We start from the raw sequence: 27093 nt of genomic DNA on the forward strand, positions 1-27093 counted from the left end.
GACCTCTCCAACTGGGCTCTGAAGGAACGACTGCTAGTACTTCTGGGACGGGCACCTCCGTCACTGAGGCTGGTGGCACAACATCCAGCCAAGAGGAGGCAAGCGGAGAAGAACCACAAGAAAGCAATAAAGTGCCTAATGTGCAAGCAAGTGTAGATGAGGGAGCAAGCACAGTTCCAGCTGCAGGATCATCGGAAACCCCAACAACAGCAGCGAGTTCTGGTGAACCATCAGCGACATCATCAACAGTGACCTCTCCAACTGGTGCTGAAGAAACGACTGCCAGTACTTCTGGGACAGGCACCTCCGTCACTGAGGCTGGTGGCACAACATCCAGCCAAGAGGAGGCAAGCGGAGAAGAACCACAAGAGAGCAATAAAGTGCCTAATGTGCAAGCAAGTGTAGATGAGGGAGCAAGCACAGTTCCAGCTGCAGGATCATCGGAAACCCCAACAACAGCAGCGAGTTCTGGTGAACCATCAGCGACATCATCAACAGTGACCTCTCCAACTGGCTCTGAAGGAACGACTGCTAGTACTTCTGGGACGGGCACCTCCGTCACTGAGGCTGGTGGCACAACATCCAGCCAAGAGGAGGCAAGCGGAGAAGAACCACAAGAGAGCAATAAAGTGCCTAATGTGCAAGCAAGTGTAGATGAGGGAGCAAGCACAGTTCCAGCTGCAGGATCATCGGAAACCCCAACAACAGCAGCGAGTTCTGGTGAACCATCAGCGACATCATCAACAGTGACCTCTCCAACTGGCTCTGAAGGAACGACTGCTAGTACTTCTGGGACGGGCACCTCCGTCACTGAGGCTGGTGGCACAACATCCAGCCAAGAGGAGGCAAGCGGAGAAGAACCACAAGAAAGCAATAAAGTGCCTAATGTGCAAGCAAGTGTAGATGAGGGAGCAAGCACAGTTCCAGCTGCAGCATCATCGGAAACCCCAAACAACAGCAGCGAGTTCTGGTGAACCATCAGCGACATCATCAACAGTGACCTCTCCAACTGGCTCTGAAGGAACGACTGCTAGTACTTCTGGGACGGGCACCTCCGTCACTGAGGCTGGTGGCACAACATCCAGCCAAGAGGAGGCAAGCGGAGAAGAACCACAAGAAAGCAATAAAGTGCCTAATGTGCAAGCAAGTGTAGATGAGGGAGCAAGCACAGTTCCAGCTGCAGGATCATCGGAAACCCCAACAACAGCAGCGAGTTCTGGTGAACCATCAGCGACATCATCAACAGTGACCTCTCCAACTGGCTCTGAAGGAACGACTGCTAGTACTTCTGGGACAGGCACCTCCGTCACTGAGGCTGGTGGCACAACATCCAGCCAAGAGGAGGCAAGCGGAGAAGAACCACAAGAAAGCAATAAAGTGCCTAATGTGCAAGCAAGTGTAGATGAGGGAGCAAGCACAGTTCCAGCTGCAGGATCATCGGAAACCCCAACAACAGCAGCGAGTTCTGGTGAACCATCAGCGACATCATCAACAGTGACCTCTCCAACTGGCTCTGAAGGAACGACTGCTAGTACTTCTGGGACGGGCACCTCCGTCACTGAGGCTGGTGGCACAACATCCAGCCAAGAGGAGGCAAGCGAGAAGAACCACAAGAAACAAAAGTGCCTAATGCACGCAACAGCAAACATCCAGCAAGAGGAGGCAAGCGGAGAAGAACCACAAGAAACAATAAAGTGCCTAATGTGCAAGCAAGTGAAGATGAGGGAGCAAGCACAGTTCCAGCTGCAGGATCATCGGAAACCCCAACAACAGCAGCGAGTTCTGGTGAACCATCAGCACACATCAACAGTCACCAACGCGCTTCTCCAACTGGTTCTGAAGAAACGACTGCCAGTACTTCTGGGACAGGCACCTCCGTCACTGAGGCTGGTGGCACAACATCCAGCCAAGAGGAGGCAAGCGGAGAAGAACCACAAGAAAGCAATAAAGTGCCTAATGTGCAAGCAAGTGTAGATGAGGGAGCAAGCACAGTTCCAGCTGCAGGATCATCGGAAACCCCAACAACAGCAGCGAGTTCTGGTGAACCATCAGCGACATCATCAACAGTGACCTCTCCAACTGGCTCTGAAGGAAACGACTGCTAGTACTTCTGGGACAGGCACCTCCGTCACTGAGGCTGGTGGCACAACATCCAGCCAAGAGGAGGCAAGCGGAGAAGAACCACAAGAAAGCAATAAAGTGCCTAATGTGCAAGCAAGTGTAGATGAGGGAGCAAGCACAGTTCCAGCTGCAGGATCATCGGAAACCCCAACAACAGCAGCGAGTTCTGGTGAACCATCAGCGACATCATCAACAGTGACCTCTCCAACTGGCTCTGAAGGTACGACTGCTAGTACTTCTGGGACGGGCACCTCCGTCACTGAGGCTGGTGGCACAACATCCAGCCAAGAGGAGGCAAGCGGAGAAGAACCACAAGAAAGCAATAAAGTGCCTAATGTGCAAGCAAGTGTAGATGAGGGAGCAAGCACAGTTCCAGCTGCAGGATCATCGGAAACCCCAACAACAGCAGCGAGTTCTGGTGAACCATCAGCGACCTCATCAACAGTGGCCTCTCCAACTGGCTCTGAAGGAACGACTACTTCTGCTGGCGAGCCATCAGCGACGTCACCAACAGCAGCTTCTCCAACTGGTGCTGAAGAAACGACTGCCAGTACTTCTGGGACAGGCACCTCCGTCACTGAGGCTGGTGGCACAACATCCAGCCAAGAGGAGGCAAGCGGAGAAGAACCACAAGAAAGCAATAAAGTGCCTAATGTGCAAGCAAGTGTAGATGAGGGAGCAAGCACAGTTCCAGCTGCAGGATCATCGGAAACCCCAACAACAGCAGCGAGTTCTGGTGAACCATCAGCGACATCATCAACAGTGACCTCTCCTATTGGCTCTGAAGGTACGACTGCTAGTACTTCTGGGACGGGCACCTCCGTCACTGAGGCTGGTGGCACCCAAAATCAACATCCAGCCAAGAGGAGGCAAGCGGAGAAGAACCACAAGAAAGCAATAAAGTGCCTAATGTGCAAGCAAGTGTAGATGAGGGAGCAAGCACAGTTCCAGCAGCAGGACCGTCGGAAACCCCAACAACAGCAGCGAGTTCTGGTGAACCATCAGCGACGTCACCAACAGTGACCTCTCAACTGCATGAAGGAACGACTACTTCTGCTAGCGAGCCATCAGCGACGTCACCAGCAGCAGCTTCTCCAACTGGTGCTGAAGAAACGACTGCCAGTACTTCTGGGACAGGCACCTCCGTCACTGAGGCTGGTGGCACAACATCCAGCCAAGAGGAGGCAAGCGGAGAAGAGCCACATGAAAGCAATAAAGTGCCTAATGTGCAAGCAAGTGAAGATGAGGGAGCAAGCACAGTTCCAGCTGCAGGATCATCGGAAACCCCAACAACAGCAGCGAGTTCTGGTGAACCATCAGCGACATCATCAACAGTGACCTCTTCAACTGGCTCTGAAGGAACGACTGCTAGTACTTCTGGGACGGGCTTCTCCAACCTACACCGTCACTGAGGCTGGTGGCACAACATCCAGCCAAGAGGAGGCAAGCGGAGAAGAACCACAAGAAAGCAATAAAGTGCCTAATGTGCAAGCAAGTGTAGATGAGGGAGCAAGCACACTTCCAGCAGCAGGATCATCGGAAACCCCAACAACAGCAGCGAGTTCTGGTGAACCATCAGCGACATCATCAACAGTGACCTCTCCTATTGGCTCTGAAGGTACGACTGCTAGTACTTCTGGGACGGGCACCTCCGTCACTGAGGCTGGTGGCACAACATCCAGCCAAGAGGAGGCAAGCGGAGAAGAACCACAAGAAAGCAATAAAGTGCCTAATGTGCAAGCAAGTGTAGATGAGGGAGCAAGCACACTTCCAGCAGCAGGACCTTCGGAAACTCCAACAACAGCAGCGAGTTCTGGTGAACCATCAGCGACATCATCAACAGTGACTTCTTCAACTGGCTCTGAAGGAACAACTACTTCTGCTAGCGAGCCATCAGCGATGTCACCAGCAGCAGCTTCTCCAACTGGTGCTGAGGAAACGACTGCCAGTACTTCTGGGACAGGCACCTCCGTCACTGAGGCTGGTGGCACAACATCCAGCCAAGAGGAGGCAAGCGGAGAAGAACCACATGAAAGCAATAAAGTGCCTAATGTGCAAGCAAGTGTAGATGAGGGAGCAAGCACACTTCCAGCAGCAGGATCATCGGAAACTCCAACAACAGCAGCGAGTTCTGGTGAACCATCAGCGACATCATCAACAGTGACCTCTCCTATTGGCTCTGAAGGTACGACTGCTAGTACTTCTGGGACGGGCACCTCCGTCACTGAGGGTGGTGGCAAAAACAACATCCAGCCAAGAGGAGGCAAGCGGAGAAGAACCACAAGAAAGCAATAAAGTGCCTAATGTGCAAGCAAGTGTAGATGAGGGAGCAAGCACACTTCCAGCAGCAGGACCGTCGGAAACTCCAACAACAGCAGCGAGTTCTGGTGAACCATCAGCGACATCATCAACAGTGACCTCTTCAACTGGCTCTGAAGGAACAACTACTTCTGCTAGCGAGCCATCAGCGACGTCACCAGCAGCAGCTTCTCCAACTGGTGCTGAGGAAACGACTGCCAGTACTTCTGGGACAGGCACCTCCGTCACTGAGGCTGGTGGCACAACATCCAGCCAAGAGGAGGCAAGCGGAGAAGAACCACATGAAAGCAATAAAGTGCCTAATGTGCAAGCAAGTGTAGATGAGGGAGCAAGCACACTTCCAGCACCAGGATCATCGGAAACCCCAACAACAGCAGCGAATTCTGGTGAACCATCAGCGACATCATCAACAGTGACCTCTCCAACTGGCTCTGAAGGAACGACTACTTCTGCTAGCGAGCCATCAGCGACGTCACCAGCAGCAGCTTCTCCAACTGGTGCTGAAGAAACGACTGCCAGTACTTCTCAGCATGGAAGTTTTGTGACGGAGGTTGATGGTGATGAAGTAACAACCGTTGGAATACCTGAACAAGCTACAACATCAAGCGGAGTAGAGGCAAGCGGTGAAGAGCCGATGGAAATCAATAAAATACCGAATGTACAGGCAAGCGTGGATGAAGGAGCAACAACAGAACTCGCTGCAGATTCATCGGAAACTCCAACTACTGCAGCCAGTAATGATGAGCCATCACCGACATCGTCTTCATCAACTTCTCCCACTGGCCCTAAAGGAACTACTAGTTCTGCACCGGGTGATAGCGAGCCATCAGAGACGCCACCAACAGCGCCCTCTCCAATTGGCAATGAAGGAACAACCACTAATACTTCTCAACATGGAAGTTTTGTGACGGAGGTTGATGGTGATGGAATAACAACCGTTGAGAAACCTCATGAGGCAACTACATCAAGCGAAATAGACTCAAGCGGTGAAGAGTCGATAAAAGGCAATAAAGTGCCAAATGTACAGACAAGCGTGAATGAAGAAGCAACAACAGAACCAACTGCAGGATCATCTCCAGCTACAGAAACTATTACTTCTACTGCTGGACCATATGGTTCCTCAACCAGGATTGGTGGTGCTGATTCTACTTCCCCTTCTTCTTTTGCTCGACCACTTGGTATTATTCTTCACAACCTTATCTGTTCATATTTTCAGGGTCTGGTAAATTTATTTTCAGATTCCTCGTCTATTCAAGATACCACACCGAAAACTACCACTGACGAAGAGGATTCAATTATCAATCCTACTCTTCTCGAGCGTCCTCATAAAATCAGCCTTCCTATTAATGTAGGATTTGTGCCAGGCTCCGACCCAGATATTGCACATGAAAGTGGAGAAGATGACGAAGAAGAAGCTGGAAAGACGGTAACAGGTTTCTCTTATATTGAGTTTGATGACAGCACATCACGAAATTGACGACGTTGGGGCCTTTCTGGGACAGTGTAAAGTTCATGTTGTAGATTACGACTATGAGCGTTACCTTAGCGTTACCACGCTTAGTCCCTGTGATCGCTCTGATAAAAGGCGTGGGGAACGGCCTTAGTGCGTAAAAAAGAAAATGTTAGAAAGCGCCACCCTTGCACACACTCCGGGTCCACGAGCGAGCACGCAAAAATTAGTGAGATCTCTTTAGCTTTTTTTCGAGCAGAACCATTGGACAGGCTGTTGAGGGATGAAGGAGCTTCTACAAGGGTGGCGTGTCCTAACAAACCTCGTAGGGACTAGGGCAGTTCCCACGCCGTTTTTAGGGCTATCGAGGGAAATTGAACGTGGGAGCGCTCATACTCAAATCAACAACACGAACTTTCTATTGTACCGTCAATTTTGCGTCAATTTAAATCGTTTATTCAAACCGTCAAATCAAATATCGTTAGTTTTGCGATAATGCCTCTAATGGAGCCATTGTTGCCTTCAACCATGTGCTTTTAAAGGTTTTCCATTTGTCATAGCTAACAAATTCGTGACGAGCTTTCCAACTTCAGCTGGACGTCTCATTCCTTTCCGGTAGATTTGCCTTCCTTTTTATTCGCATTTGATATACTTCTTATTCTCAAGTTTCCAAGCGTCATCTAGAACTTCTCTTTCAGTCAGGATTCTATAAAAACTAGTAAAAGTAGAAGTGGTGGGAAAGTTCTACTCTGATTTCAACATTTCGCATCAGTTTGCACTGCATTACATTAATTATATGACCTTACAAGTTGGAAGTAGTAGGATGTATCCTTTTTTGCCGCACAGGATGCGCCGCCCACAAGAGGTTTCCCTGTGACTGCACGATCGATCGATAGCTCGAAACCGTCTTTAAAAAAAAACAAACCTTTCATCCCTCCGCGATCTGTGAATTGGTACCACACCTACCGGTACCGTTAGAATGCGGACAGAGAACGTTCGTGGAGAAATACTTATTCAAGCAAATATACAAAGGTACCAGGGAATGCTATTATGTCTCATTCAAATTATAAATGTTGAGCATTTTTATTCAGCCGTCCTGATCTTCTTTCACCCGATCGATCCTAGCCCTTAGGTTGTTTTCAATATAGTGCAATGTCATCTTTCAGCGATCGTGGTTCCAGGCCGCGAACTCTATCTGGATAGCTGTCCAAGGGGAGTTGACGTTAGGTTGCCTGAACTTGTTGGTTTTTCTCTCAACTACGCCAAAGACAGTAGTCCAGAGGGTTTAGCTCATAGATGCGATAGTCAGAGCCTGTGCTCTGACCCCCTTCACCTTTGAACGGTTGGCGAAAGGACCCCCTTTACTTGAGCTGCACTTCATGAGCCAAACCCTTTCACATGAGGAGGGTCCGGCTTCTCCCTATCGGACCTGTGGTTCAGGTCGCGAATGTTAGGAGTCGAGAAGTCAAATTGCAGCGGCTAACTCCTTTGAGCTTGGCGGCCTCAGAGAACATTTGAATGACCTTATATACGGAGGAGGTTTATCTGAGTTCCTGTTGAGCGATCGGAGGGATTCGCTAGACTCACCTCCAAGACGGAGGGCAATTTCTAAAGGAGGTCCCGGATCTTTCTAAATCCCGTCTTGCGCTCTTCGGATGAGCTCTAGAGTCTTTGTTGGTACCTGCTTAATCTGAGTGTTTCTCACCAGATTGGAAAACTGCCGTTGGCTCTCTGAGACTGTTCGAAACGCCATATACAGTCGATTTTTGATACCCGAAAAAATTTTGGCGAGCATTATGCCGGCTCGATGTATTCCCCTAGTCGCCTCTTCTACTACTCGTGCTCTTGACTTGATGGGCTTGTCTATTCTGAATTGATGAATGTTTTACTGTTATATTTAGCTATCTTTAGTGCTGGTTAGCATCTAGCTTTGAATTCAAATAACTGGAGCTTCATTTCATTTCGTCTGCATTCTAACTGCACACCCTACATTATGATTTGTTTTCAATATAGTGCAATGGTTTTTCTCGACTACTCCTCGCTGGGCTCCTTCAAAATTTATGTCTAAAAGAAACTACTCGAGTCTTTGAAAGCATCTATGGTAGCTATCATTAAAACCGTTGGTTGTGGGGCAAGGCATCACGTCATAACAACAGCCGTGCTCTTAAATAACAAATAGTAACGATGATTTTTCTTCATTGTTTCTTTTTTTTTCCAGGATTCACCGAAGCAGCTGGATTATGAAGATGAAGTGACAGTCAAGACAGTTGAATTAGCGAGCGTAACAACGACAGCTGCAGGTAGGTATACCTTATTATTCTTACATAAATGGCAATGTATGCATGCAGCCCATAATTGACTGGCTGACGTTTGCAGGAGGTCGGAGTTCGACAACTGAGCCACCTGTTCAAGCTGTCAAAGATCTGATCGAGGCGCTCGCATCTGGTGGTCTTGATGCCGTTCTCGGACAACCGCGCCACCAATCGGAGGTTTTGGAAAATGCTAGTAGGAAATTAGGTAGTCCCCTATTCCTCTTTTCCCTCTCCATTACGAATTTTGCTGAAGTACTTTAATGATTTTTAGGTGAACTTAAGAAGTACCTACATAAGCCAGTAGAGCGAAAGCAAGGTTAGTTATTGTGAGCAAGGTTTTCCACAGAAGAAAATTAGAATACCTATAAGAAATGTTTCACATTGTGCCGGTGGGTAAAGGTAGAGAAGCTCTCATAGACTTTCTCGCGAATGATCCTGAGGATTATGTATCTGGCGGATAATCTTGGGTAGGTGCAAGCATGAATTGCCACGCTCCAGTCGTTCATGCAGACACAGACAACCGTCTTAGATGGACCTCTAGCTCTAGTACTGTAACAAATTTGATATCAGTCCAGATCACAATACTTCTCAAAACTTTCATGTATTCAGATTCATATTCATAACTTTCATAGGAATTCCAGACAATGTGTACTTGATTCTCCATAACAATTCAGTAGCTCGTGAATTCTATCCTAGCCGGTGATGTAGAGTGTGATCAGGGGTAGGTACGCAGAGTTAGATATTTAGGTAGCAGCGACGGTGAATCCCCACAGGACACACCTCATCTCTGATTGCTCAGGCAAGGCATAATCAGAGAAATGCTCGAAAATTTGTGGTAGTCGTTTTACCCGCTGCCGACACCGGTCTTTTCGGAATTGCGACAGCAGTGACTAGTTTCCAAAATATCAGTAACAATAATATCTGTGTAAAAAGATCGTTTCATGATATTGGAGATATTATATGATCGAATTCATCTTAAGTATTAGTAAGAAGGAATAGAACTTTGAAGCGTCCAAATGTGCTGTTTTGAATAATTTACTAATAATTGGAACATGATTTCGTGCCCCAGAATAGATGCGGTGCAACTTTTCAAAGAGGCATACAACGTATTTATGTGACGCTCAGAATTTCTTCCGTATTTGTTTCTATATTCAGTTCGCAGAAGAAACGAAGGTGAGCTATGCCCATACGGGATCGTAGATTATGGGGAGGAGAGTGATCGCGTCCAGTCCTTTCTAATTGCCGTAAGAAACGGCCCGGAAGATGCGGCTTTTGTGTGAGTTAGATTGGAGCGCGCCAGCCCTGTGCACTCGCCGCATGTTCCGGGCCGTTTTTTACGGCAATTAGGAAGAAATGGACGGAATCACCCTCTTCCCCCATGATCTTCCGACCTCGAATTGACATTACCCACTTGAAACCCGCACCACCCCAAATTCGTGGGGTGATACCTTTAAACGGCATGAAGAAAGCAAGCAAATACATAGCAACGTCTTTGCTTTTGCTCTAGCAAAAAAGAAAAATGAAAATGATATGAAAATAGCACTTTTATTGATAGCTTCTCTTATTATACATATGTATAAGCTTTTTTTGCTTTTGCTTCTATGTTGGCTTCGAAGTTGTTGGGAAAATGTGGTTCTATGTACTGGTGCAGATTGCTCTTCTCGACATGTTCGATTCGTGCCCGGCGAGCTCACTGACCTTACAACAAAGTTCGATGCGGATGCGACCGTATATTCACTTCAACATTGTGCAAGGATTTGCTATGAAATAGGCTGCACTTTCGCAGCTTTCACAAGATACCCACGTCCTGTCTGCCTGATGCGATACGGGAACGCTACTGCCTCCGAATGCGATGCTAATGTCAGAAGTACAACGTTCTGGCGATTCTCTGGGATTCAACAAGTTGTCAAGTTGGAGTGTATCAAATGTGGTATGTACTAACGACAGTTAACCAAATCAATCGCTCTTCACATTCTGTACCATTAAGTGTGCTATCACTGAGCACTAAGCACCTAGTCCTCATATTCGCTTTAGTCATACCAATATCTCGCGGTCCATCACGTATTCATTTGCTCACTTGCTTTTTTGCAATTATGCTTTTTATTTGCTTTAATTCCACTTCTCCCTCGCTTCATTTACCTTTCACGCAAGCACTCAACTATGATGTCAACTCTCATAAACGTGAGCGTATGATGCTCTCATCGAGAATACAAGAAATGACAAAATTCTTATTATAATACTGAAGTGATTTCTCATAGAAAATGTTAAGAGATCAGTTTCGTGCGGAATTATTCAGATTAATAGGCCTTGTATAATTTTCCACTAATTCTGACTGAACGTGTCCAGTTTTCGATCTAATTATCTACGCTGGAAAATTCATGAAAACAAGTGGAGAAGTATGTTTTCAGTAATCTATTTCTCAGAACAAAATTGCAATAAAAGGAAGGAATGCGCTTCTCTATGCACCTTTTTACTGAAGCTGCTTCTACTCGCTAGCAGAAAAGAAGCTCAGTTGCCATTTAGTCTTGCACCAGGAACCTTCTTGCATGTTTTTCAAAACGTGACCTCCTAACGCTTACCTCAGTCATACAAACGGATTAATTGTTTTCTGATTTTATTAGCAATGTGCTTCTTAGAGGATTTCCAGCTTTCTTATTCTAGCAATCACAGCACATGTGACACATGTTCCTTTACAATTGCCAGAAAACTACATACATACTCGGGAGGACACATAAAAGACAAGTTAGAAAAATTCCGCGTTGTAGCATTGAGAATGATGTTATCTTCTGAGCACTTGACGCGACAAAAGGAAGTGCCTCTTATTCAAAAACGGCACAATCCACTCCATAAGAATGGTCACCAACAACTTGTTTTATACCATTTTCAACCTTTCCCTATTGCTCGACTGAACAGTCTCACTACAACCTTTTATATTTCGCCTCTGTGTTCAATGTTGACGGTGTTGTTCATCGAGAAAGATATTTTAGTAGTGATCTTTCATAGCAGAAACAGTTGCACTTATTAGCACACAGCATGAAACTTTCCTATCTGTTTTGTCATCCTTCAACGTTGACCAAAATTTCTTCAAGCGATCCTATTTCAATTGCATGCTTACCAGTAGCTATTTCTCTACTTTCAGACTTGAAGTCGGAGTTCATTTCACAAAAGGAGAAGATAGATATTACAAATTTAAATGGATTTAGCACGGATGATCTCAATACTGTCGTTCCAGCACATGAAGGTTCCTACTCTTTTGTCTCTTTTCAATCTTTACTTGAATAAGCAGATGTGAAGAGTTTGGCAGTGATGTGATTCTCTATTTTTGGATCCGTTCAGGACCCTTCAGCAGATATGGAGAGCTCCATTATCCATTATACATTATACCACATAAACTAATAAGCTTTATTCGTATACGTCATCTCTCACTCATATGGTTCTTCTTTGTTTGTTGAAATATTCAAAACAATACCTACAAAGGCATCGCTTCTATATTGTTCTACGATAATAATAACGAAAATTTCCTAAAACGGCAGTAGAGTCACCGCCGAGTCGAGCGCTGGCAATTCCTTCAGCTTTTCATTCGTTCACAACGGCGTTGTCTTTTTTAGGATCTTGAATGACTTTGTAACAACAGCGACTCATTAGCGAGCGTACAGTGCGGATGACGGATATAGGATAAAGGTAGCACAAGGAAGGAAGACGTTTATCGCTGGCTTCCAATCTCTCGGTTACTCTTGTGTAGTCGTGAAACTACGCTCACCAATTCGATTTTCTTGCTATGCTGGCCAGTATCTTCCAGAAAACTGGGGAACGGAAAGTCTTCGGTTGATGTTTGTTTTGGGACTTCCATTTGTGATCTTTGCGGCTTTACCTAGTCCCATGAAGCAGGACTGGAGACATCGGTAGGGCAAACCCTCTATGACTACGATGAGAACGACTCCGTTGGAGAAGTCTCCAGTGAACGACTGCCTCGTCCAGCGTAGGTGTTTTTGGAATAGAGGGTTTCCAGGGACTGTTCGAGCTCGCGAACCTTTATAGAGAAGCGGTAAAAGAAGATCTCAAAGAAAGTACAACAATGTGAAAGTGTTTATGTAGTATTTAGCGTTAATCATTCGGTTTGGAGTGCGAAAAAGCGTTCACTTAAATCAACAACACCTTGAAGGTTTTCTAACGCGTGTCCAGCCTACAGAATGACTTGAGGGGCTATCCGATCTTTCAGGTCAGCGTTTTTGTCCTCATAGACAAGTCTGGTACCAATTTGTCGGTCCCGGACGGTTGAAAGGCTTTCTAAGTGCTAGAAGGGTTCCGAAACATCAATCGGCAGTGCAGTCTCTTACTGACTGCGCTGCATCCTCCTCCAACAACAGTGCTCACCTAACGTGGAGCAACGGGAAGGACCATTTGCTATGCCCATCGGTACCTCTTTAGTCATAATACAATAATCCAAGTAGAGAGACTGCTGCAGTGATTGGAAAAATGACGAAGGCAACACTATCCCCCACTAGTTGTGTGCTGGTTTCTATTTCTACCCGGATCTTTTCAACGGATCCGAGTACAAATAGAAAGAATAGATAGAATAGATTTCTTCTCTAACATCCTTGCTCCCCTACATTCTGAGTAAAGACGCGCATATCATCAGGTGTTATCTTCCAAAGTCCGAACTTAAAGATAAAGAATTGTACGTCTCTCGGTACCCTTAGGATCAAATATGAACTTGCAGCTAACTTTCCCAAACACCGTGGCAAGGTTTTGCGGACGGCTCTTCACAATGTTATGAAAGCTCTCTTAACTTAAGGGCAGCGTATCAAGACTTAGACGTGTTTCGGAACCCTCAGCAAAAGCGTAGAGTTCAGGTAAATTGCGGAACGGAGCCCCGCTCATCCTTCCCTAGTCGCTGTAAAAAATGTTTTTCGTTTTTCTACGACCATTTCAGCTGCAGCGCGCCAACTTTGTGCACGCGCCGCAACTAGCTGTGAGCGGTCAATTTTCAATATGTCTTTCCGCCATTCTACGTTCCTATTTAGTTTTAATCAAAAAGCTGCTCAGAGTACCGGAGAAAGGGACATGGAAGCACGTTGTAACGTACCTCATTAGGACTATTGCGGTTCACACTTCGTTTATTATTTGGATCAAGGAAATGTGAGAGGAGCTAAGCTGGGTTCTGCAATCTACTATCAGAACTCTGCGCCTTAGCTCCAGCTGGGTTTCGCACCACGCGAAAATCGTGATACGATGCATTTGAAGGACTCCACTCGGCAGAGGAAGAACCGGTTTTGGGCGCTTTAGAAAACCAATGTATCACTAATACTAATCGCCCCTAAATATACTTTTTGAGAGATGTGACATTTACGCAAATAGAATTCCACTGCACTGCAATGACATCGTCGTTGATGTGAGCATGGATCCGCGGAATTATTCCACAACTGAGCTTGATTATGTTTAAAAAACAGGTAGGTTCCTGATATCTCGCTCAACCAAACCAATAGATGGGAATAATGAACATGACGGAAAACCTGATCTTTAAGGCTCAGGTTGCAAGCAAATGCATCGATGCGGTAAAGAAGACCAAAAATATGTGACTACGCGCTAACCTATTCAATCCACCTTTGCGGAAATCCACTTGGGCACAAGGGAAGAAATGTCATTGAACGCATCATCGAAAAGGTGCTACTAAGGATATCTCGTTCTGTGGGATTGGCTGAGATTGGTGTGAGAGAAAGTACACCGCAAAAAGTTGTAAAGAACAAACATGTTAGTGTTTATGTTCTTCAACCAAGGGGAAGCCACGCAACATTGCCTACACCTGTTCGAGAGATCAGCGGGATGGTAGCAAGTAGGCAACAATGTTGATGTACAATATGCAACGACGTACATCTCAAGGTGAATTCTGTGTGATGGTTGGAGCAAGGAAGTTTATTCGCTCAACTGTATTTCCTCGAACAATCTTGTCAAAGGAACTTGTAATTTTAGCAAAGAAGTGAGAAATTCTCTAGAGTCACAGCATCAAGAGTCGTCCAGTACACGGACGGACATCATAGACTCGGATTTCACAGATCCCCATCTCAAGACTGATATCCTCATTAACTTGCTAGAAGTCTTCCATTTTCGGAAATAATGGAGAACATGTAACAGTAAATGAAAAAATCCAATAAATGAAAGTAACAGTAAACTTCCGAAGAACAGGGAAAACATGGTTAATTCGTGCAAGAGATTCAACAAGAAATGGTCCAATTGATTTCTTTGATAGTACAGATCCTACTGGTCCGATGTGAGTTGCAGAAGTGTATTAAACCCACTCCGTAGCCTAACTTTCTTCTTGAATCTTAAAAGCCCGTACGTCCAAATATGAAACGGACGACTGCTTCACTTCTACGCGCGGCCTTCCTGCCACTGTCCATTTTCTATAACAAACGAAGACCAGGGAACCAAAAATAGTACATCAAAGTTCACGAGCCCTACAGCTGCTACTCCCTCGATTCTTATGCTCGTCATTGCCGTTGCGTATTGCAGTTGCATTTAGGGGTGACAACGAGGTGCGATGGACGTCTGGAGTTCCAAACATTACCTGTTGGCAGCCTTCCTCCTCTCAACATTACCAATGACGTTGGTGCTCGCACTCCTGCTGATTGCGCCAAAAAATGCTTTGAAACGGTAAGTTCTCCATTATGGAATACTATCGAACATGTTTCCGTATTCATCCTATTCAGGGAGGCTGTTCTACTGCGGGATTCCTTGCTAGTCCTTCTGGGAACATTTCCAATGGCGTGTGTCTCCTTACGTCGGATGCGAACGTTTGCGGAAACAGTGCTGACTATGTGCCACAACACGCAGCTCTTAATCCTTTCGTTATTTCATGCATTAAATGCAGCCGTATGTTGCATCCTCCTTATAGGTTTTTAAGCTCTTTTTCAGAAAATGAGCCATAATTTCCAGCATGTACATACAACATTCGGACTGTGACGCCAGACCGCGTGCTACCGGACTTCAGTTACGTCACGAGTGTGTCGTCTGTGGGCGAATGCGCCCAAGCATGCTACGACAGGCGATGTACAATGGCGCAGTACAACAGCCAACAACATTCTGTAAGTGTTCTCCTCGGGTGAACAACATGCCCATGGAATAGGGAACAACTTTTTAGTGTACCATGACTTCGGAGCCAATGGAGTCAAAATGTTCGCGAGAAGTAGCCGTCGTAACTGAAGGAGTGCTTCCTGTCACCCTTGAATGTGTCAGCTGCTCCTCATAGCCAGCCTTTCTCTCACTGATCACCTCATATCGTGCCTTATTCGCTCATTTTGCTTTTTATTGCCAGCACTAGCCATGTCTAACTATTATCCTGGTATTTTGTTTTCTTTTCACACTGCCCTTTCGTTAATTCGCTAGTCTTGTATACACGATGGGAATGTTTTAATGCGAAGTCTACGATGATTATGAAAGTTTATCGTTGCCTTAGAGTACGAGACGTCTCGTGGTATCTACCCTCCGAAAACGAGTTGCTTTCTTTTTTGTTATGTATTTCATTTACTACCGCACTCGGTGTTATTTTCACAGTTATCCGCTGATACAATCCAGGTCCTTTTTTCTTGATGCGAGTACATCTCCTCAGATAAAAATTCTTCTATTTATTTGTTTCATCTCCCGAAATCAATTCAGTAAAGTTGAAGGATGAGTCTTTAGTTTGTTTGTCTCACAAAAAAGCGGTGAAGACATAAATGCATCTTGAAAATTGAAGATTCAAAGATCCTACAGATTTAATCACCGCACTATTTAATCACTGTATATATTACAGTCGCTGTAAACTTTGAAGTTGTTGATGTGCTGTAGACCTGACTCATTAAATTAGATGCAACGGAAAATCTAAGTTCGACGAAAATATAAAAGCTGCGTCTTCACATTTCTTTATATCATATTTCTTCCTTCATAGCTTGACATAGGAACCACATTCATGCCTACAACCCTTATTTCAGATGCATTATTTTAAGGCCCTTATATTAGACCAATCAATACGAGTTAAAGAGAAAGTGAAGACCATTGCAGCAATTCTAGCGAGAAGGATTAACGAGGCGTAGTTCATACTGGAAGAGGTACTCGCAAAAATCTGACCGCTGCTGACCTCCCTTCAGAGCCGCTCGCCTCCGCACAATTACTGCTGCTGCTCCACAAGCTAACCAGTCTCCTCGACCCCTTGGATCGCCTGGAACCCGCCTCCCTACTGACTGCCTCCTTACTGACGTCGCGCGACGTAGCGGTGGAAACTGTGAATTTGGGAGGGAGAAGAGTGAAAAGCGAATTGACGCAGCAAGTTCTGATAAACTAACAATAAATGATAAACTGAGCGTGAGAAGTAAGTGGAAGGAAGAAGTAAGTCCAATTCGATTGGAAAGTGTGTCAAAACAACTACAACAACAAAAACAAAAGCATGCAGCAGAAAAACACTAACGTGCATATATCCCATAATTTCACACATTTCGCGCCCTATCATGCTATATAAAAACATGCTTAGTCCGTATATATATATATATTTATATTTATATGTGTCACGAAAATACTCCATAATGATGCAAAACTCTTTACCGGTGAGGTGCCGGAACATCGCCATGCACTTTATAGGCGAGCACTCTACCACTCGACATATGCTCAAGGTAACGCATTCATGTATGTTCGCCTTGATAAGGCAAGTTTGTCTCTGTCATATGTTAGTGAGGGTAAATAAACTTTTAGGTGAATGTACACTTCTAAATTTCCAAACTATCATGCTATATAATAACTGACTTATTTTGTCACGTGTGTGCGTCTGTGTATGTGTGTATCTCATTCAGAAAATTCCAAAAGGAGAGGAAGACGAATACCATGGCGGCGGCTTGGTGCGCTAAGGCCCCTGCGCGGTAAAATTGGGTGAGACGGAACTTATGGCGTCGAATTCGTGCCCCGGACCCAAATAGTTGTGATATGGGACGGGTCCCACGGGGGTCGGAATGGTGCGCCGATGCCAGGAAGCTATAGAGTGTGAAGAGACGGCTTCCACTACATCGGATTGGTGCGCGAGAGCCCCAACGCGGTGAAATGGGTTTCTATGGTTCTTTCACACATTTAGTTCTCAGCATGTCTCCCTGATGGTGCTAACATCCTTTCTTCAAAAAGAGGAAAAACACCTGCAAACGGCTGCTCAAATACAATACATAGTAGGCAACAGATCTAACGTAGAACGTTATTTTTACTACGATACTGATATTCACGTCATTTTATGTTAGCACGTCATCCTCTGCTAATAATTGAGAACGAAAGGATCTCATACTTCGAATAATGTTTTCAAATTGTGGAGTTTTGAGAGAAACATAAATGTAAAATGAAGTTTGATTGTTCTCCAAATATAGAACTGACGCGTTTAGGGAAAAGCATAAAATCTTTCATCTTTGCTTAAATTTTCAGGTAAAAAAAAATTGAAGAAAACGTTGATAGGAGAAAACATTTCTAATCTTACAAAAAATGTCGCTACTGTTATTTCTTATTGATCGGTGAACGCGAGCGAAGCGAACACCAGAAAAAGCCTGAAGTTCGGCTTTAGCCAGACGTTCAGGCTAGTATTATTCATAATGACTATATTCAACTTGTTATTTGATGGTTTGTCCTCAAATTGACTGCTGACTGTGGATACAGGATACTCACATACTCACGTTTTGATTTTTCCCTCATACTCAATATTTTCCATTTTCTTGACGAAATTTCTTTGAAGGAGCGCATTGTATAATTTACATTCCTTTTCTTACCTCCGTACTCGTGATCCTTCGCATTTATCCTAATCTCAATGTCCTTAATTTTTCTAGTATCTTCACAAACTAGTGTCCGACCAGAAAGTGTGAAAATAAATCAGCAAAATCTTAAAAAAAATACTTCATATCATCTATTTTTCTAGCATTTTACATCCCTTAATATGTGTTTATTTAAAACTGACTATCTCCTCGTCTTTTTCTCCTTGCTCTCTTTATTTTTTCTCTTCTGACAAGGCTTACAGCCCCTCCTGCTCCGACACCATTCTTACTCTATACGCACGCTTGACCCTGATTACAAGCTGAAAACAGTGCAGATAAGAATTGAATAAGTAAGCTTTGATGACGTTAAATCAAGTAAATGTAGCTACTGTATGGTTGACTATATAAGCAAAAAGTTCGCAGAAGAACAGAAGTGGGTATTCAGGAAATTCGCTAATAGCTATAGTTAAAACGACCCGTTTAACATTCGGTCCGTAGCGAACTGGAGTGCCACGTCGATGCCGGGGGTTGCTAGGAGTCGTCGTCGACCGATGATGAATTCACAGCCATTTACGTACTCACAGCATGGCCACGACGCTTAACTTTAGGACAGAGGTCAATGGCAATATTCTGGACCCTGAAACTCTTTCAAGAAAGCCTTGGATATCTCAGAGGTTTGTCTAAAAAAATCTTCGTCTTTGTCCCCTGTATATATACGCTATCAAAAAATTAACATACTTTGAATTACCTTGTGATATAGGGACGAGAAATTCCCTATCAAGATACGTCTGGTTCTGAGAAGAAGAAGCATTGTTGAAAGAATCCAAATTGTTGCCCACAACAAATTTATTCGTGAGTTATTCATTTCAGAAAAACCTACATAATTTTGCATAGCTAGAAATAAAGCAATCAGCTGTCACTTTCAGCGCAGCAAGTTGTGGTCTCCACTATGGAAAACGAAGCGAGAGGCAATGTCAAAGAAATTGGGTGAGCGATAATATTTGGCGGGTTTGTGCTGCTATGACCTGATTTTCAACCTGACATTATTGCGCTCTTTTTTTCCTCATGAAGACAAACAAGAACAACCGGTAGTGATTCACTTAAATATACAAAATTTCAAAACAAAACTACCATGTTGACTCTAAAACGGTTATAGGTTTGGCTCAGGGTTAAGCGTAGTGATGGGGCACCACCCTCTCGAATACGACCCCCCTCTCCCCTCCCTTTTTTTTCTTATCCTCTTCCAACGTTCCTGCGACAGTTCCCGGTTGCTGCCAATTCAATATATAGGAAATTTCATGTGTTTCGGGAAGTCGAAAATTAGCCGAAGAACAAATGAGAAAATCGGTAGGTAACACAAGCGAAGAAATATGATTACTGGAAAAAGCAAATTTGCTGAAATGTTGTTCAAATGTAGTATTGAAATATTTTCATTTTTATTCTGTTCTATTTTTATTCTAAAATCTATTAATTATCTTAATTAATTAGTTATCTTAATTCTGATTTAAGTACATGATACAAACAAAAAGTAGAAGAGTCAGCTGCCTTGGACGAATCACACAGCAACGAAGAAAAAAAGCAAAATTGTCCCCGCAACATGACAGAGTGATCTCGTAGGTTCGACTCCCGACTGAGGCAAATTTTTTCAAAAGAAATGGAAAGTTTGATACAACTTCTAAAAAAATGAAGAATTTAATTTTGCGTAGCCTACAGCAGTTTAAAAGTGAATTTAACACAATTTGAAGACCAAAAAAGGTGCGATTTTGTGCACATTGTTAGGTCTGGGAGATCGCGAATAACTTCGCCATAAGAGAACTAAAAGAAGAAGCTTAGGTAGTTTTTAGGATTTTAAGGTTTGCCCTAAAAACGGTCACATCGCTTAGGCGCTGAAAAGTGAGTGATTTTGAATAAAATTCAAGAACTCGAAACAACCTAAGCAAATCATCTTCCAGTATGGGGTAGCGGAGGACTTTCTCTATCAGGTGCTGTATCACTCGACTTCCAGGACTTCGCCGTTATCCCAAATTTTTGGACAAAGATGGGAAAAACACCATTTTCACATCTCTGTCCCATCAAAATTCAAAAGAGGAAACTAGTGGGTGGAAAAAACAGCAACGTGACCGTTTTTCAGGGTAAACCTTCTTCTCTTAAAAACTACCTAAACTTTTTCTTTTGGTCCTCTTATGTCGAAGCTATTCGCTATCATCCAGACCTAACAATGAGCACAGAATCTGAGCTTTTCCGGTCATTAAATTTTGTCAAACTCTATTTTAAACTGCTGTAGGCTACGTAAAATTAAATTGTTCTTTTTTTGAAGTAGTTTCAAGCTTCCATCTCCTTTGCAAAAAACTTGCTTCACTAGGGTGTGTGCGTTCTCTCACTAATACATTGTCAATACATCGTGCATTGTCAGATACATTGTCAGATACATGCATGTTGATGCTTCCATTTTACTGTCCTACACCTGAAACTAAACAAAACATTTTGTAATCTATGTTTTGTTTTGTAGTCGATTTAATATTACTTATTGTAATATTTTGTAATGTATATAATTATTTAGTACTACTACTTAAATAATTATATACATTACAATACTACATATAACATATACATTATACTACTACTTATTTAGTACGTAATCCTCAATTCACTTCTGCCCACACTCCTTTACGACCCCCTTCCCTTGCAACCCCCTCCATTTACGAAGCCCGATTGGAAAATCCAAACACACGCTTGACCCTGGTTTAGTAATAGGAGAAGTGAACGAGGAGTCCTTGAAAAAGCACGTAAGTTCAGTTGCATTTGTCATTTTATAGCATAAAAAGCGTACTTGGGAAGAGTACTGCTCGAGATTATTGAATTTCATACAGTTATAAACTTCATTACAGAGTCTTGCACTTCAAAGCAGATTTGGATACCCAATATGAGCTCAAAACCATTTACACCGAAATGGTTTGCACATCCATTATTCTCTGCATAGAGAGAGTGCACATAAACGACGTATTCAATCCTTCACAGCAGGTAAAGCGTTATTTTCTGAAGGTTTTCCATCAATCCACAAAGGACGCATTAGCCGTAATTGGTCCACTTATAGACGGCACAGCATTAGTTCTTCTCTGGATTCAAACCATTCCAGCACTAAATGACAGTTTGCTGCCTATCTGTTTTTTTTTTTGTTTTGCTTTTACCTTTCCCTTCTACTTTTTCCAGATTTTCCAACGTTTTAACCCTAGTAGAGATATTTTCTCAATGATTCAACGGTTAAAACATCGCTTATACGTTATTCAAGGTCGGACTCGTCGAAGTGCAGGTTTTTGGTCAGTACGACTTAAATGCGGAACAACATGCTCTATTTCGACAAGACGAAAATGTTGCCACGACGAACACGGTTGAAGACGGAAGGTTCAGTGCTGAAATCGGCGAGATCATTGAGAGAATTGAGAAAAACAAGCAAAAGAGCGTTTCGGTGAGCTACTTCTAAATTACATCGTTGTCACTGAAAACGAAGGGTGAGTCAGGTATCACTAGGAAAGCTGGATCCACTAATGCAATTTCAACCTCTATAAGGTGAAGTGAAGGGCGAAAAAAAGGGTGCGCCTAAACTATAGGTATACGTACCAGTTCTTCACTGACGTCCTCATCCTATGCCCATAGGTAGTTTGTCGTAGATATATCCAAATACTATGTATCTATTTCTATCAAAAGTGTCTTGCCCTCTTTCATACAAGTCAAACTAAAACATGCCCAAAGTCTCTAGGCTGGACGAGGTTGATCCAAGATGACAATTCTCGCTCCTAACTCAACTACTGAAAACGTGGAGTTTAAAGACAGCATATCACGAATTTGAGGAGGTGCGGATTTCAGGTGGAGTATTCCTATGCGGGATAGTAGATTATTTAGAGAGGTAAAAATGGCTCCGTCCATTTTTCCTAATTGCCGTGAAAAACGACCCGGAAGATGAGGCGCCGGACAGGGCTGGCGCGCTCCAATCGAACTCCTTGGAGAAAATAGTGCGCCGGAACGCTCGAAGCCGTATCTTCCGGGCCGTTTTCTGCCGCAATTAGGAAGAAAGGAACGGAATCACCCTCCTCCCCATAATCTACGGTCCCGTATACGAATACTCCAAATCCATACCACTCCAGATTCGTGGGGTGATGCGTTTAAACGAAATACATGGAGGATATCTGCCTCGGCCACGTTCAGAATTATGTGGTGATTATTTGAATTAAGGAATAAAGAATAAAGCGCCTAGAGCTAACCAATCTTTTGGGAAGCATTAACACGTTTGGCTTCAATTCAGTATTGTTTGAGGTTGCTCAGTTTTGTTTCGAGCCATCTGCAGTGCAGTCGCAGTAGACCCTCTTACAACTGTGATATACTAGCTCCTCAAAAACGAATTGTTTCGAGAAAAAACCCATTGAAAAAAAAAACCTTTCCGGACTACTGCGATATATGCATGCTCTATTTGTTGCATTGCAGAAAACACGCATCTGGGATCGCTTTACCATCAGTATAGATAATTATAATCATTTACTGCGTCATTGCCGGTGAATGGAAAGTAGGAGGCTGTGCAATAGTTGAGGAATGATTAAAAAAATCTGATGGAAGAGTTTGGTTCAACATCGTCAAGATGCGCCTCCGTGCGATTGCGGGATCGCAAAGAACTCGAACTCTCTATCGTAAGTGCTCACGCACCTACGGCGACAGGACCACAACAAGGACGCATTTTATGGTGAAATCAAAATAATTATATCAAAAATACCAACCCAGAAGGCAGTAATTGTCGGAATTGGTGCGAACGCAAAGCTGGAACTTGAACGACAACCCAATTTGCTTGGAAAAATGATACTATTCTACGAAGGAAGCATTGGATAACAAAAGTCGTCTGGTAGACCTTTGCGAACAGGCAAACCTCATCATTACATCCACGTTTAAGAAGTACCATCAACGACATCTTATGTGGCAAGGGATAACTCCAGCAGAGAAGCGAAAGTGGAAGATCCCGACTGTTTCACTTCATCTCGATTACGTTCTGACAAGAAAACATCTTTTTGTTGGAAATCCGAAAGCCTAAACCTGTTTTTGAGATCGCAGTTGATTTCGACCACCGGTTAGTTCTTGATCACACCAGAGATCAATTTAGCTCCTTGCTGATCTGACAGGCGCCCGCCCCTATCCCCTCATCTCCTGAACTCGAGCACATACGCGGTCACACAGAGGTCACCAACAGAGTAAGAGGTTTTTGTTTGTATCCAGAGGACGAGAAATGGAAATCCTGATGGGAATGATGGAATTATCAAGCTCTTCCTCCAAGTGAATTCGTGAAATGATGAAAATGATCTGTTTAATATGGACCTGCGATACATGACTTCTGGAGACGTGCTATTATAATTCCTCTCCTCAAGAAGTCGTCCAATACAGGAGCCAGAAATAATGTGGAGTATCACTATTCCGCGCAATGTACGAGATTTTGGAGCGGATCGTCTAGGATCGGGTAATTAAACATCGTGAGCAAACGAGACGACTGAATAGGTTTTACTGTAGGGAGAGTGATCGTGGCAGCAGTATTCGAAGCCTCAGCACTTAGCTTCTCTGGACTTTGAAGTACCTTTCGACTCTCCTCATCGAGGCCGCCTTCTCAACGCGCTTCATTGGAATTCCAGAAAAATTCGTACGCTCAAATAACGACATGGATAGAAGAACGACTGCTGCCAAAAGTGACTGTAGTGGGACCATTCCTTTTCAACTTTGCCGTCGATGACACCATGCTAAGAACAGTTGGATAGCGTACCACAAATGTCGTTTCAGCGTCATCTGCACGTCGCTTGAGTATGCCAATGACGTAGTAATGTTCCTTTCTAGCAGCTCGAATTTGCAGCAGATTGGGAGCCTTTTTTCGAAGTTAGCTGTTATCTACGGACTGTGACTGTGGCCTGACAAATGCGAGCAGATGTGAACCTCCTTGAAAACCTCAACATCAAAGTACTGACAAACTATTAACTTCGTAGATAAGTTCTGTTATTTGGGCAGTGCGGTGACATCTACGAGAGATATTCAAAGATGCACTAATGCCAATTCGGTATTCAGTTCCTTGACTAGGTGCCTGTGGTCGAACCCAGTTCCCAACGAAATGGAAGCTGAGAATCTACCTATTCAGTATTTGCCCTGTCATTATATTTGCCTAAGTCATGTAAGTAAGTCATTATAATATAATGTGTCCCAAAATCTGCGCAAGATGTAAATTTAATGGAAGAGTTTTTTTTTAATTGTACTATATACATTGAAGCATAAAGTAAATAGGATAGGGTTAGGTATTGATTACCACATAGGGCTCTCCAGAATCCATGATCTCCACTGCGTTGCTGACACATGTGCACTCTTTCGTCAGCCACCGAAACGAGAAAATACACGATCAGGAAATTTCTTAGTCATTGGATTGTTTCACGGGCTGTATGACATGCCGCATCATATTGTAAAAACCACATGCGCTCGACATCAGTTTCATCCAATTCAGGCATCGCGATATTGATAGTAAAAGTAACTGCTTGACCAGCCTCATTTTCAAAAAAGTATGGTTTAATGACGTCTTCATCCCAAAAACCAAATAGTGACATGTTCGGGGATTCTATTACACAAATAACCTCATCCTATTTGCTTTGTCTTTCAATAAAAAGAAATACAACCGGAAAAAAACTGGTTTCCTATTTAATTCAAATCTTGTGTAAATGTTGGGACACCCCATAAAGGGCAAGAGGATAAAGTGTCTGGCGTTGATCAATCTGCCTTGGATGCGCCACTACTTTCACTTCAATTCAGAATTGTTTGAAGTTTACGAACGTGTAACTGGCCTATACAATGACTTGCGGGTGCTAGCCGATGTGTCAAGTCAGTGTTTTTATCCTCCCAGACGAGTGTGGTACCAATTTATCGATACCGGAGGGATGAAAGCCTTGGTGAGCACAATGGCAGATTCGAACCTCTGGTGGATCGTGCAGACAGCGGAACCTCTAACCGACTGCGCTACACCCGCCCTAGGACATCTATATATAGAAATATTTGGTAGAGAGAAAAGTTATAAACTTCCTCACGGACAGGTGTTACAGCTTGGTAGAGTCATCCATCTTTGTCATCTTCGAATATACATGTTATCCCATCCTGTCCTATCTTTTGCCAAAGCTCGCATGGAATCTGACCATCCGTAGCGGTTTAATTTTCTGCGTTAACTTCACTTGAACCATCTATCAACGTCAAGTTTCTTTGGACCTTCTTTCACCAGTACCGTCCACAACTTTCTTTTACGTGCTGTTGGCTTCTTCTAGCTAGACTCATCCTCGCGGGAACTTTGACAAGGCGATCTGATAGCCTCCTCCTAATGGCCCCAAGAAAACGAAGACGGTTTTCTAGAACTACTTCAAATAACGCGTCAAAGTGTTGTTTTCCGCGTCTCATCTGCTGGAACATTTCATTTCCAGTTCTGAATAAAGCTCTTCGTTATGGCATATTATTACGCAAAAGTAGGGATCCAAGTGCCCTCCCAGCTTCCTCTCTTTTCAGCCAAGCTTATTTGTTACCGTTAACGGTGCTGTCTACTTTTCGATCCCTTCATCGTTATAGGACGAAAAACAGATGTGTAAAAAAAGACAAACGCATAGTTCATGGATATCTGTCTTATAGCTCCTGTCGCTTTCCAACATACTACACTGATAACAGAGCTCATACTTGTTTCGCCGTCGAAGCTCGATCGGTTCTTTTTTCACCCTGATTCTCGTTGATCATACTGAGGAGACTCACTTCTGCTCAAGGAGGGTGTTGTAAACCGTAAGCTGAATCTAGTTTTGATGGAAGTTCGACGTCATGCTGCAGGGCCCTCACCCAGCATATCGCTCTCGAGTGTGAACCAACGGTCGCCCGGATAGTGATAGAACCATATCAACCTCTCATCGACATCGCTCAACCATTTTCCACATACTGTCATCGACGGTGAAGTTGAAGATGGAAGGCTCCTTAAGCCTCTTGCAAAAGGATAAATTAACAAAATTACTTTCTGTAGAAAGTAACCCAACATTTAATGGTGGGTTCAGCACTATATGAGGAAGAATAAGGCGTCAGGACAACTAACGGTAGTTTCGTTAAGGTGCAGGGTGCAGAAAGGGAGGACAATCCCCCAATGAAGCTGCTCTGAATGAACGGTCAGCAAATAAACCCGAGTGCAAATCATTGTCAAAATTTGGAAGCTGTGCAAATGGTTACGTAAATTTTGGGAAAGAAATGCTCACATCTGCTTGATATGGTATTGGGGTTTCAACGCTCAATTTCATTTTCTTCATATTAAACAAGAGGTTTTCCAAGCACCTACCAGTATTTGAACAAATTTATGACTCGCTCTATTAGATGGCAAGAATGACCACTATTTCGTTCTCTCCGATATTTTTTGCTACATGTTTATATTTAGGAAATGATCCAGTCATTTTTCAAAGCTAAATTTTTTAAAGAATACAGTATAAGGGTAACATTTTCAAGAGTTTCGTAATGTAAACATAGCAAAGAGAAACAAGTTACGATAATTGGGTTGTATGAATCTTGAATACTCATGAAAATTACTCTAAATGTTAACTCTTTAGAACGAGAACTTCGGCCTCGCCTCAATAGCACAATTGAGCTCACGACTACTACAGAAGGCTAAAGGAGAAATGGTTGAGCTGGAAAAAGATCAACGCGATGCAATAAGAGATGAGGATTTCCACCGTGCCCTCGACCTCCAGGAAGAGATGAAGACACTTCGCAAAAATGCGTTGGCAACAGTGGATCCAACTCTTGCCAAAAATGTTCTTTTTTCCTCGTTTTGCACGTAGAAATCATTCAAACGTTTCGGACAGTAGACGCGAAAAGACGCAAATACGGTAGCTATTAGGTTGGGTCATAAACAACTTTTGCTTTGTTTTTCATACAGTTATTGTGGAGATGATTTATTGTGATTGTGGTATATTAAGCTCTTCTGATAACTCTTTTGTTGTTTCACGTGGATTTTGTAACAATATTGACTCAAAATATCGTCATTGAAGTTTGAAGGGCGTCTTTCAAGCTCGTATCTCTAAAACAAGGTTTAACGAACAAATTTCATACCGCCCGGTTGGTTATCACT

General features: G+C 43.7%; 2 protein-coding genes across 7 annotated transcripts in view; both read left to right on the forward strand.

The window, feature by feature from the left end:
- The window catches only part of RB195_019399 (uncharacterized protein), a gene marked incomplete at both ends in the record, with an annotated part of 53191 nt that extends 37743 nt beyond the window's left edge, over positions 1-15448 (forward strand). For 3 of the 5 annotated variants that reach the window (XM_064187226.1, XM_064187225.1, XM_064187228.1), the window contains 16 exons: positions 25-878; positions 934-1968; positions 2092-2908; positions 2986-3429; positions 3494-4306; positions 4380-5618; positions 5679-5866; positions 8109-8190; positions 8267-8407; positions 8474-8518; positions 9854-10132; positions 11342-11443; positions 14723-14853; positions 14910-15072; positions 15136-15284; positions 15341-15448. In XM_064187226.1, the coding sequence (XP_064043106.1) occupies positions 25-878; positions 934-1968; positions 2092-2908; positions 2986-3429; positions 3494-4306; positions 4380-5618; positions 5679-5866; positions 8109-8190; positions 8267-8407; positions 8474-8518; positions 9854-10132; positions 11342-11443; positions 14723-14853; positions 14910-15072; positions 15136-15284; positions 15341-15448 (6590 nt within the window). Of the gene's footprint in view, positions 1-24; positions 879-927; positions 1969-2091; positions 2909-2985; positions 3430-3493; positions 4307-4379; positions 5619-5678; positions 5867-8108; positions 8191-8266; positions 8408-8473; positions 8519-9853; positions 10133-11341; positions 11444-14722; positions 14854-14909; positions 15073-15135; positions 15285-15340 lie in introns of all 5 variants that reach the window. The other 2 variants (XM_064187224.1, XM_064187227.1) reach the window with 2 other exon arrangements.
- Positions 15449-18536: 3088 nt separating this feature from the next.
- RB195_019403 (uncharacterized protein) overlaps positions 18537-27093 on the forward strand; it is a gene marked incomplete at both ends in the record, with an annotated part of 28270 nt that continues 19713 nt past the window's right edge. For both annotated transcript variants that reach the window (XM_064187232.1, XM_013451991.2), the window contains 6 exons: positions 18537-18625; positions 18712-18803; positions 18878-18938; positions 20840-20972; positions 21241-21417; positions 26573-26776. In XM_064187232.1, the coding sequence (XP_064043113.1) occupies positions 18537-18625; positions 18712-18803; positions 18878-18938; positions 20840-20972; positions 21241-21417; positions 26573-26776 (756 nt within the window). The remainder of the gene's footprint in view (positions 18626-18711; positions 18804-18877; positions 18939-20839; positions 20973-21240; positions 21418-26572; positions 26777-27093) is intronic.

This window comes from Necator americanus, chromosome II (genome assembly GCF_031761385.1).
Source record: "Necator americanus strain Aroian chromosome II, whole genome shotgun sequence".
Lineage (NCBI taxonomy): Eukaryota > Metazoa > Nematoda > Chromadorea > Rhabditida > Ancylostomatidae > Necator > Necator americanus.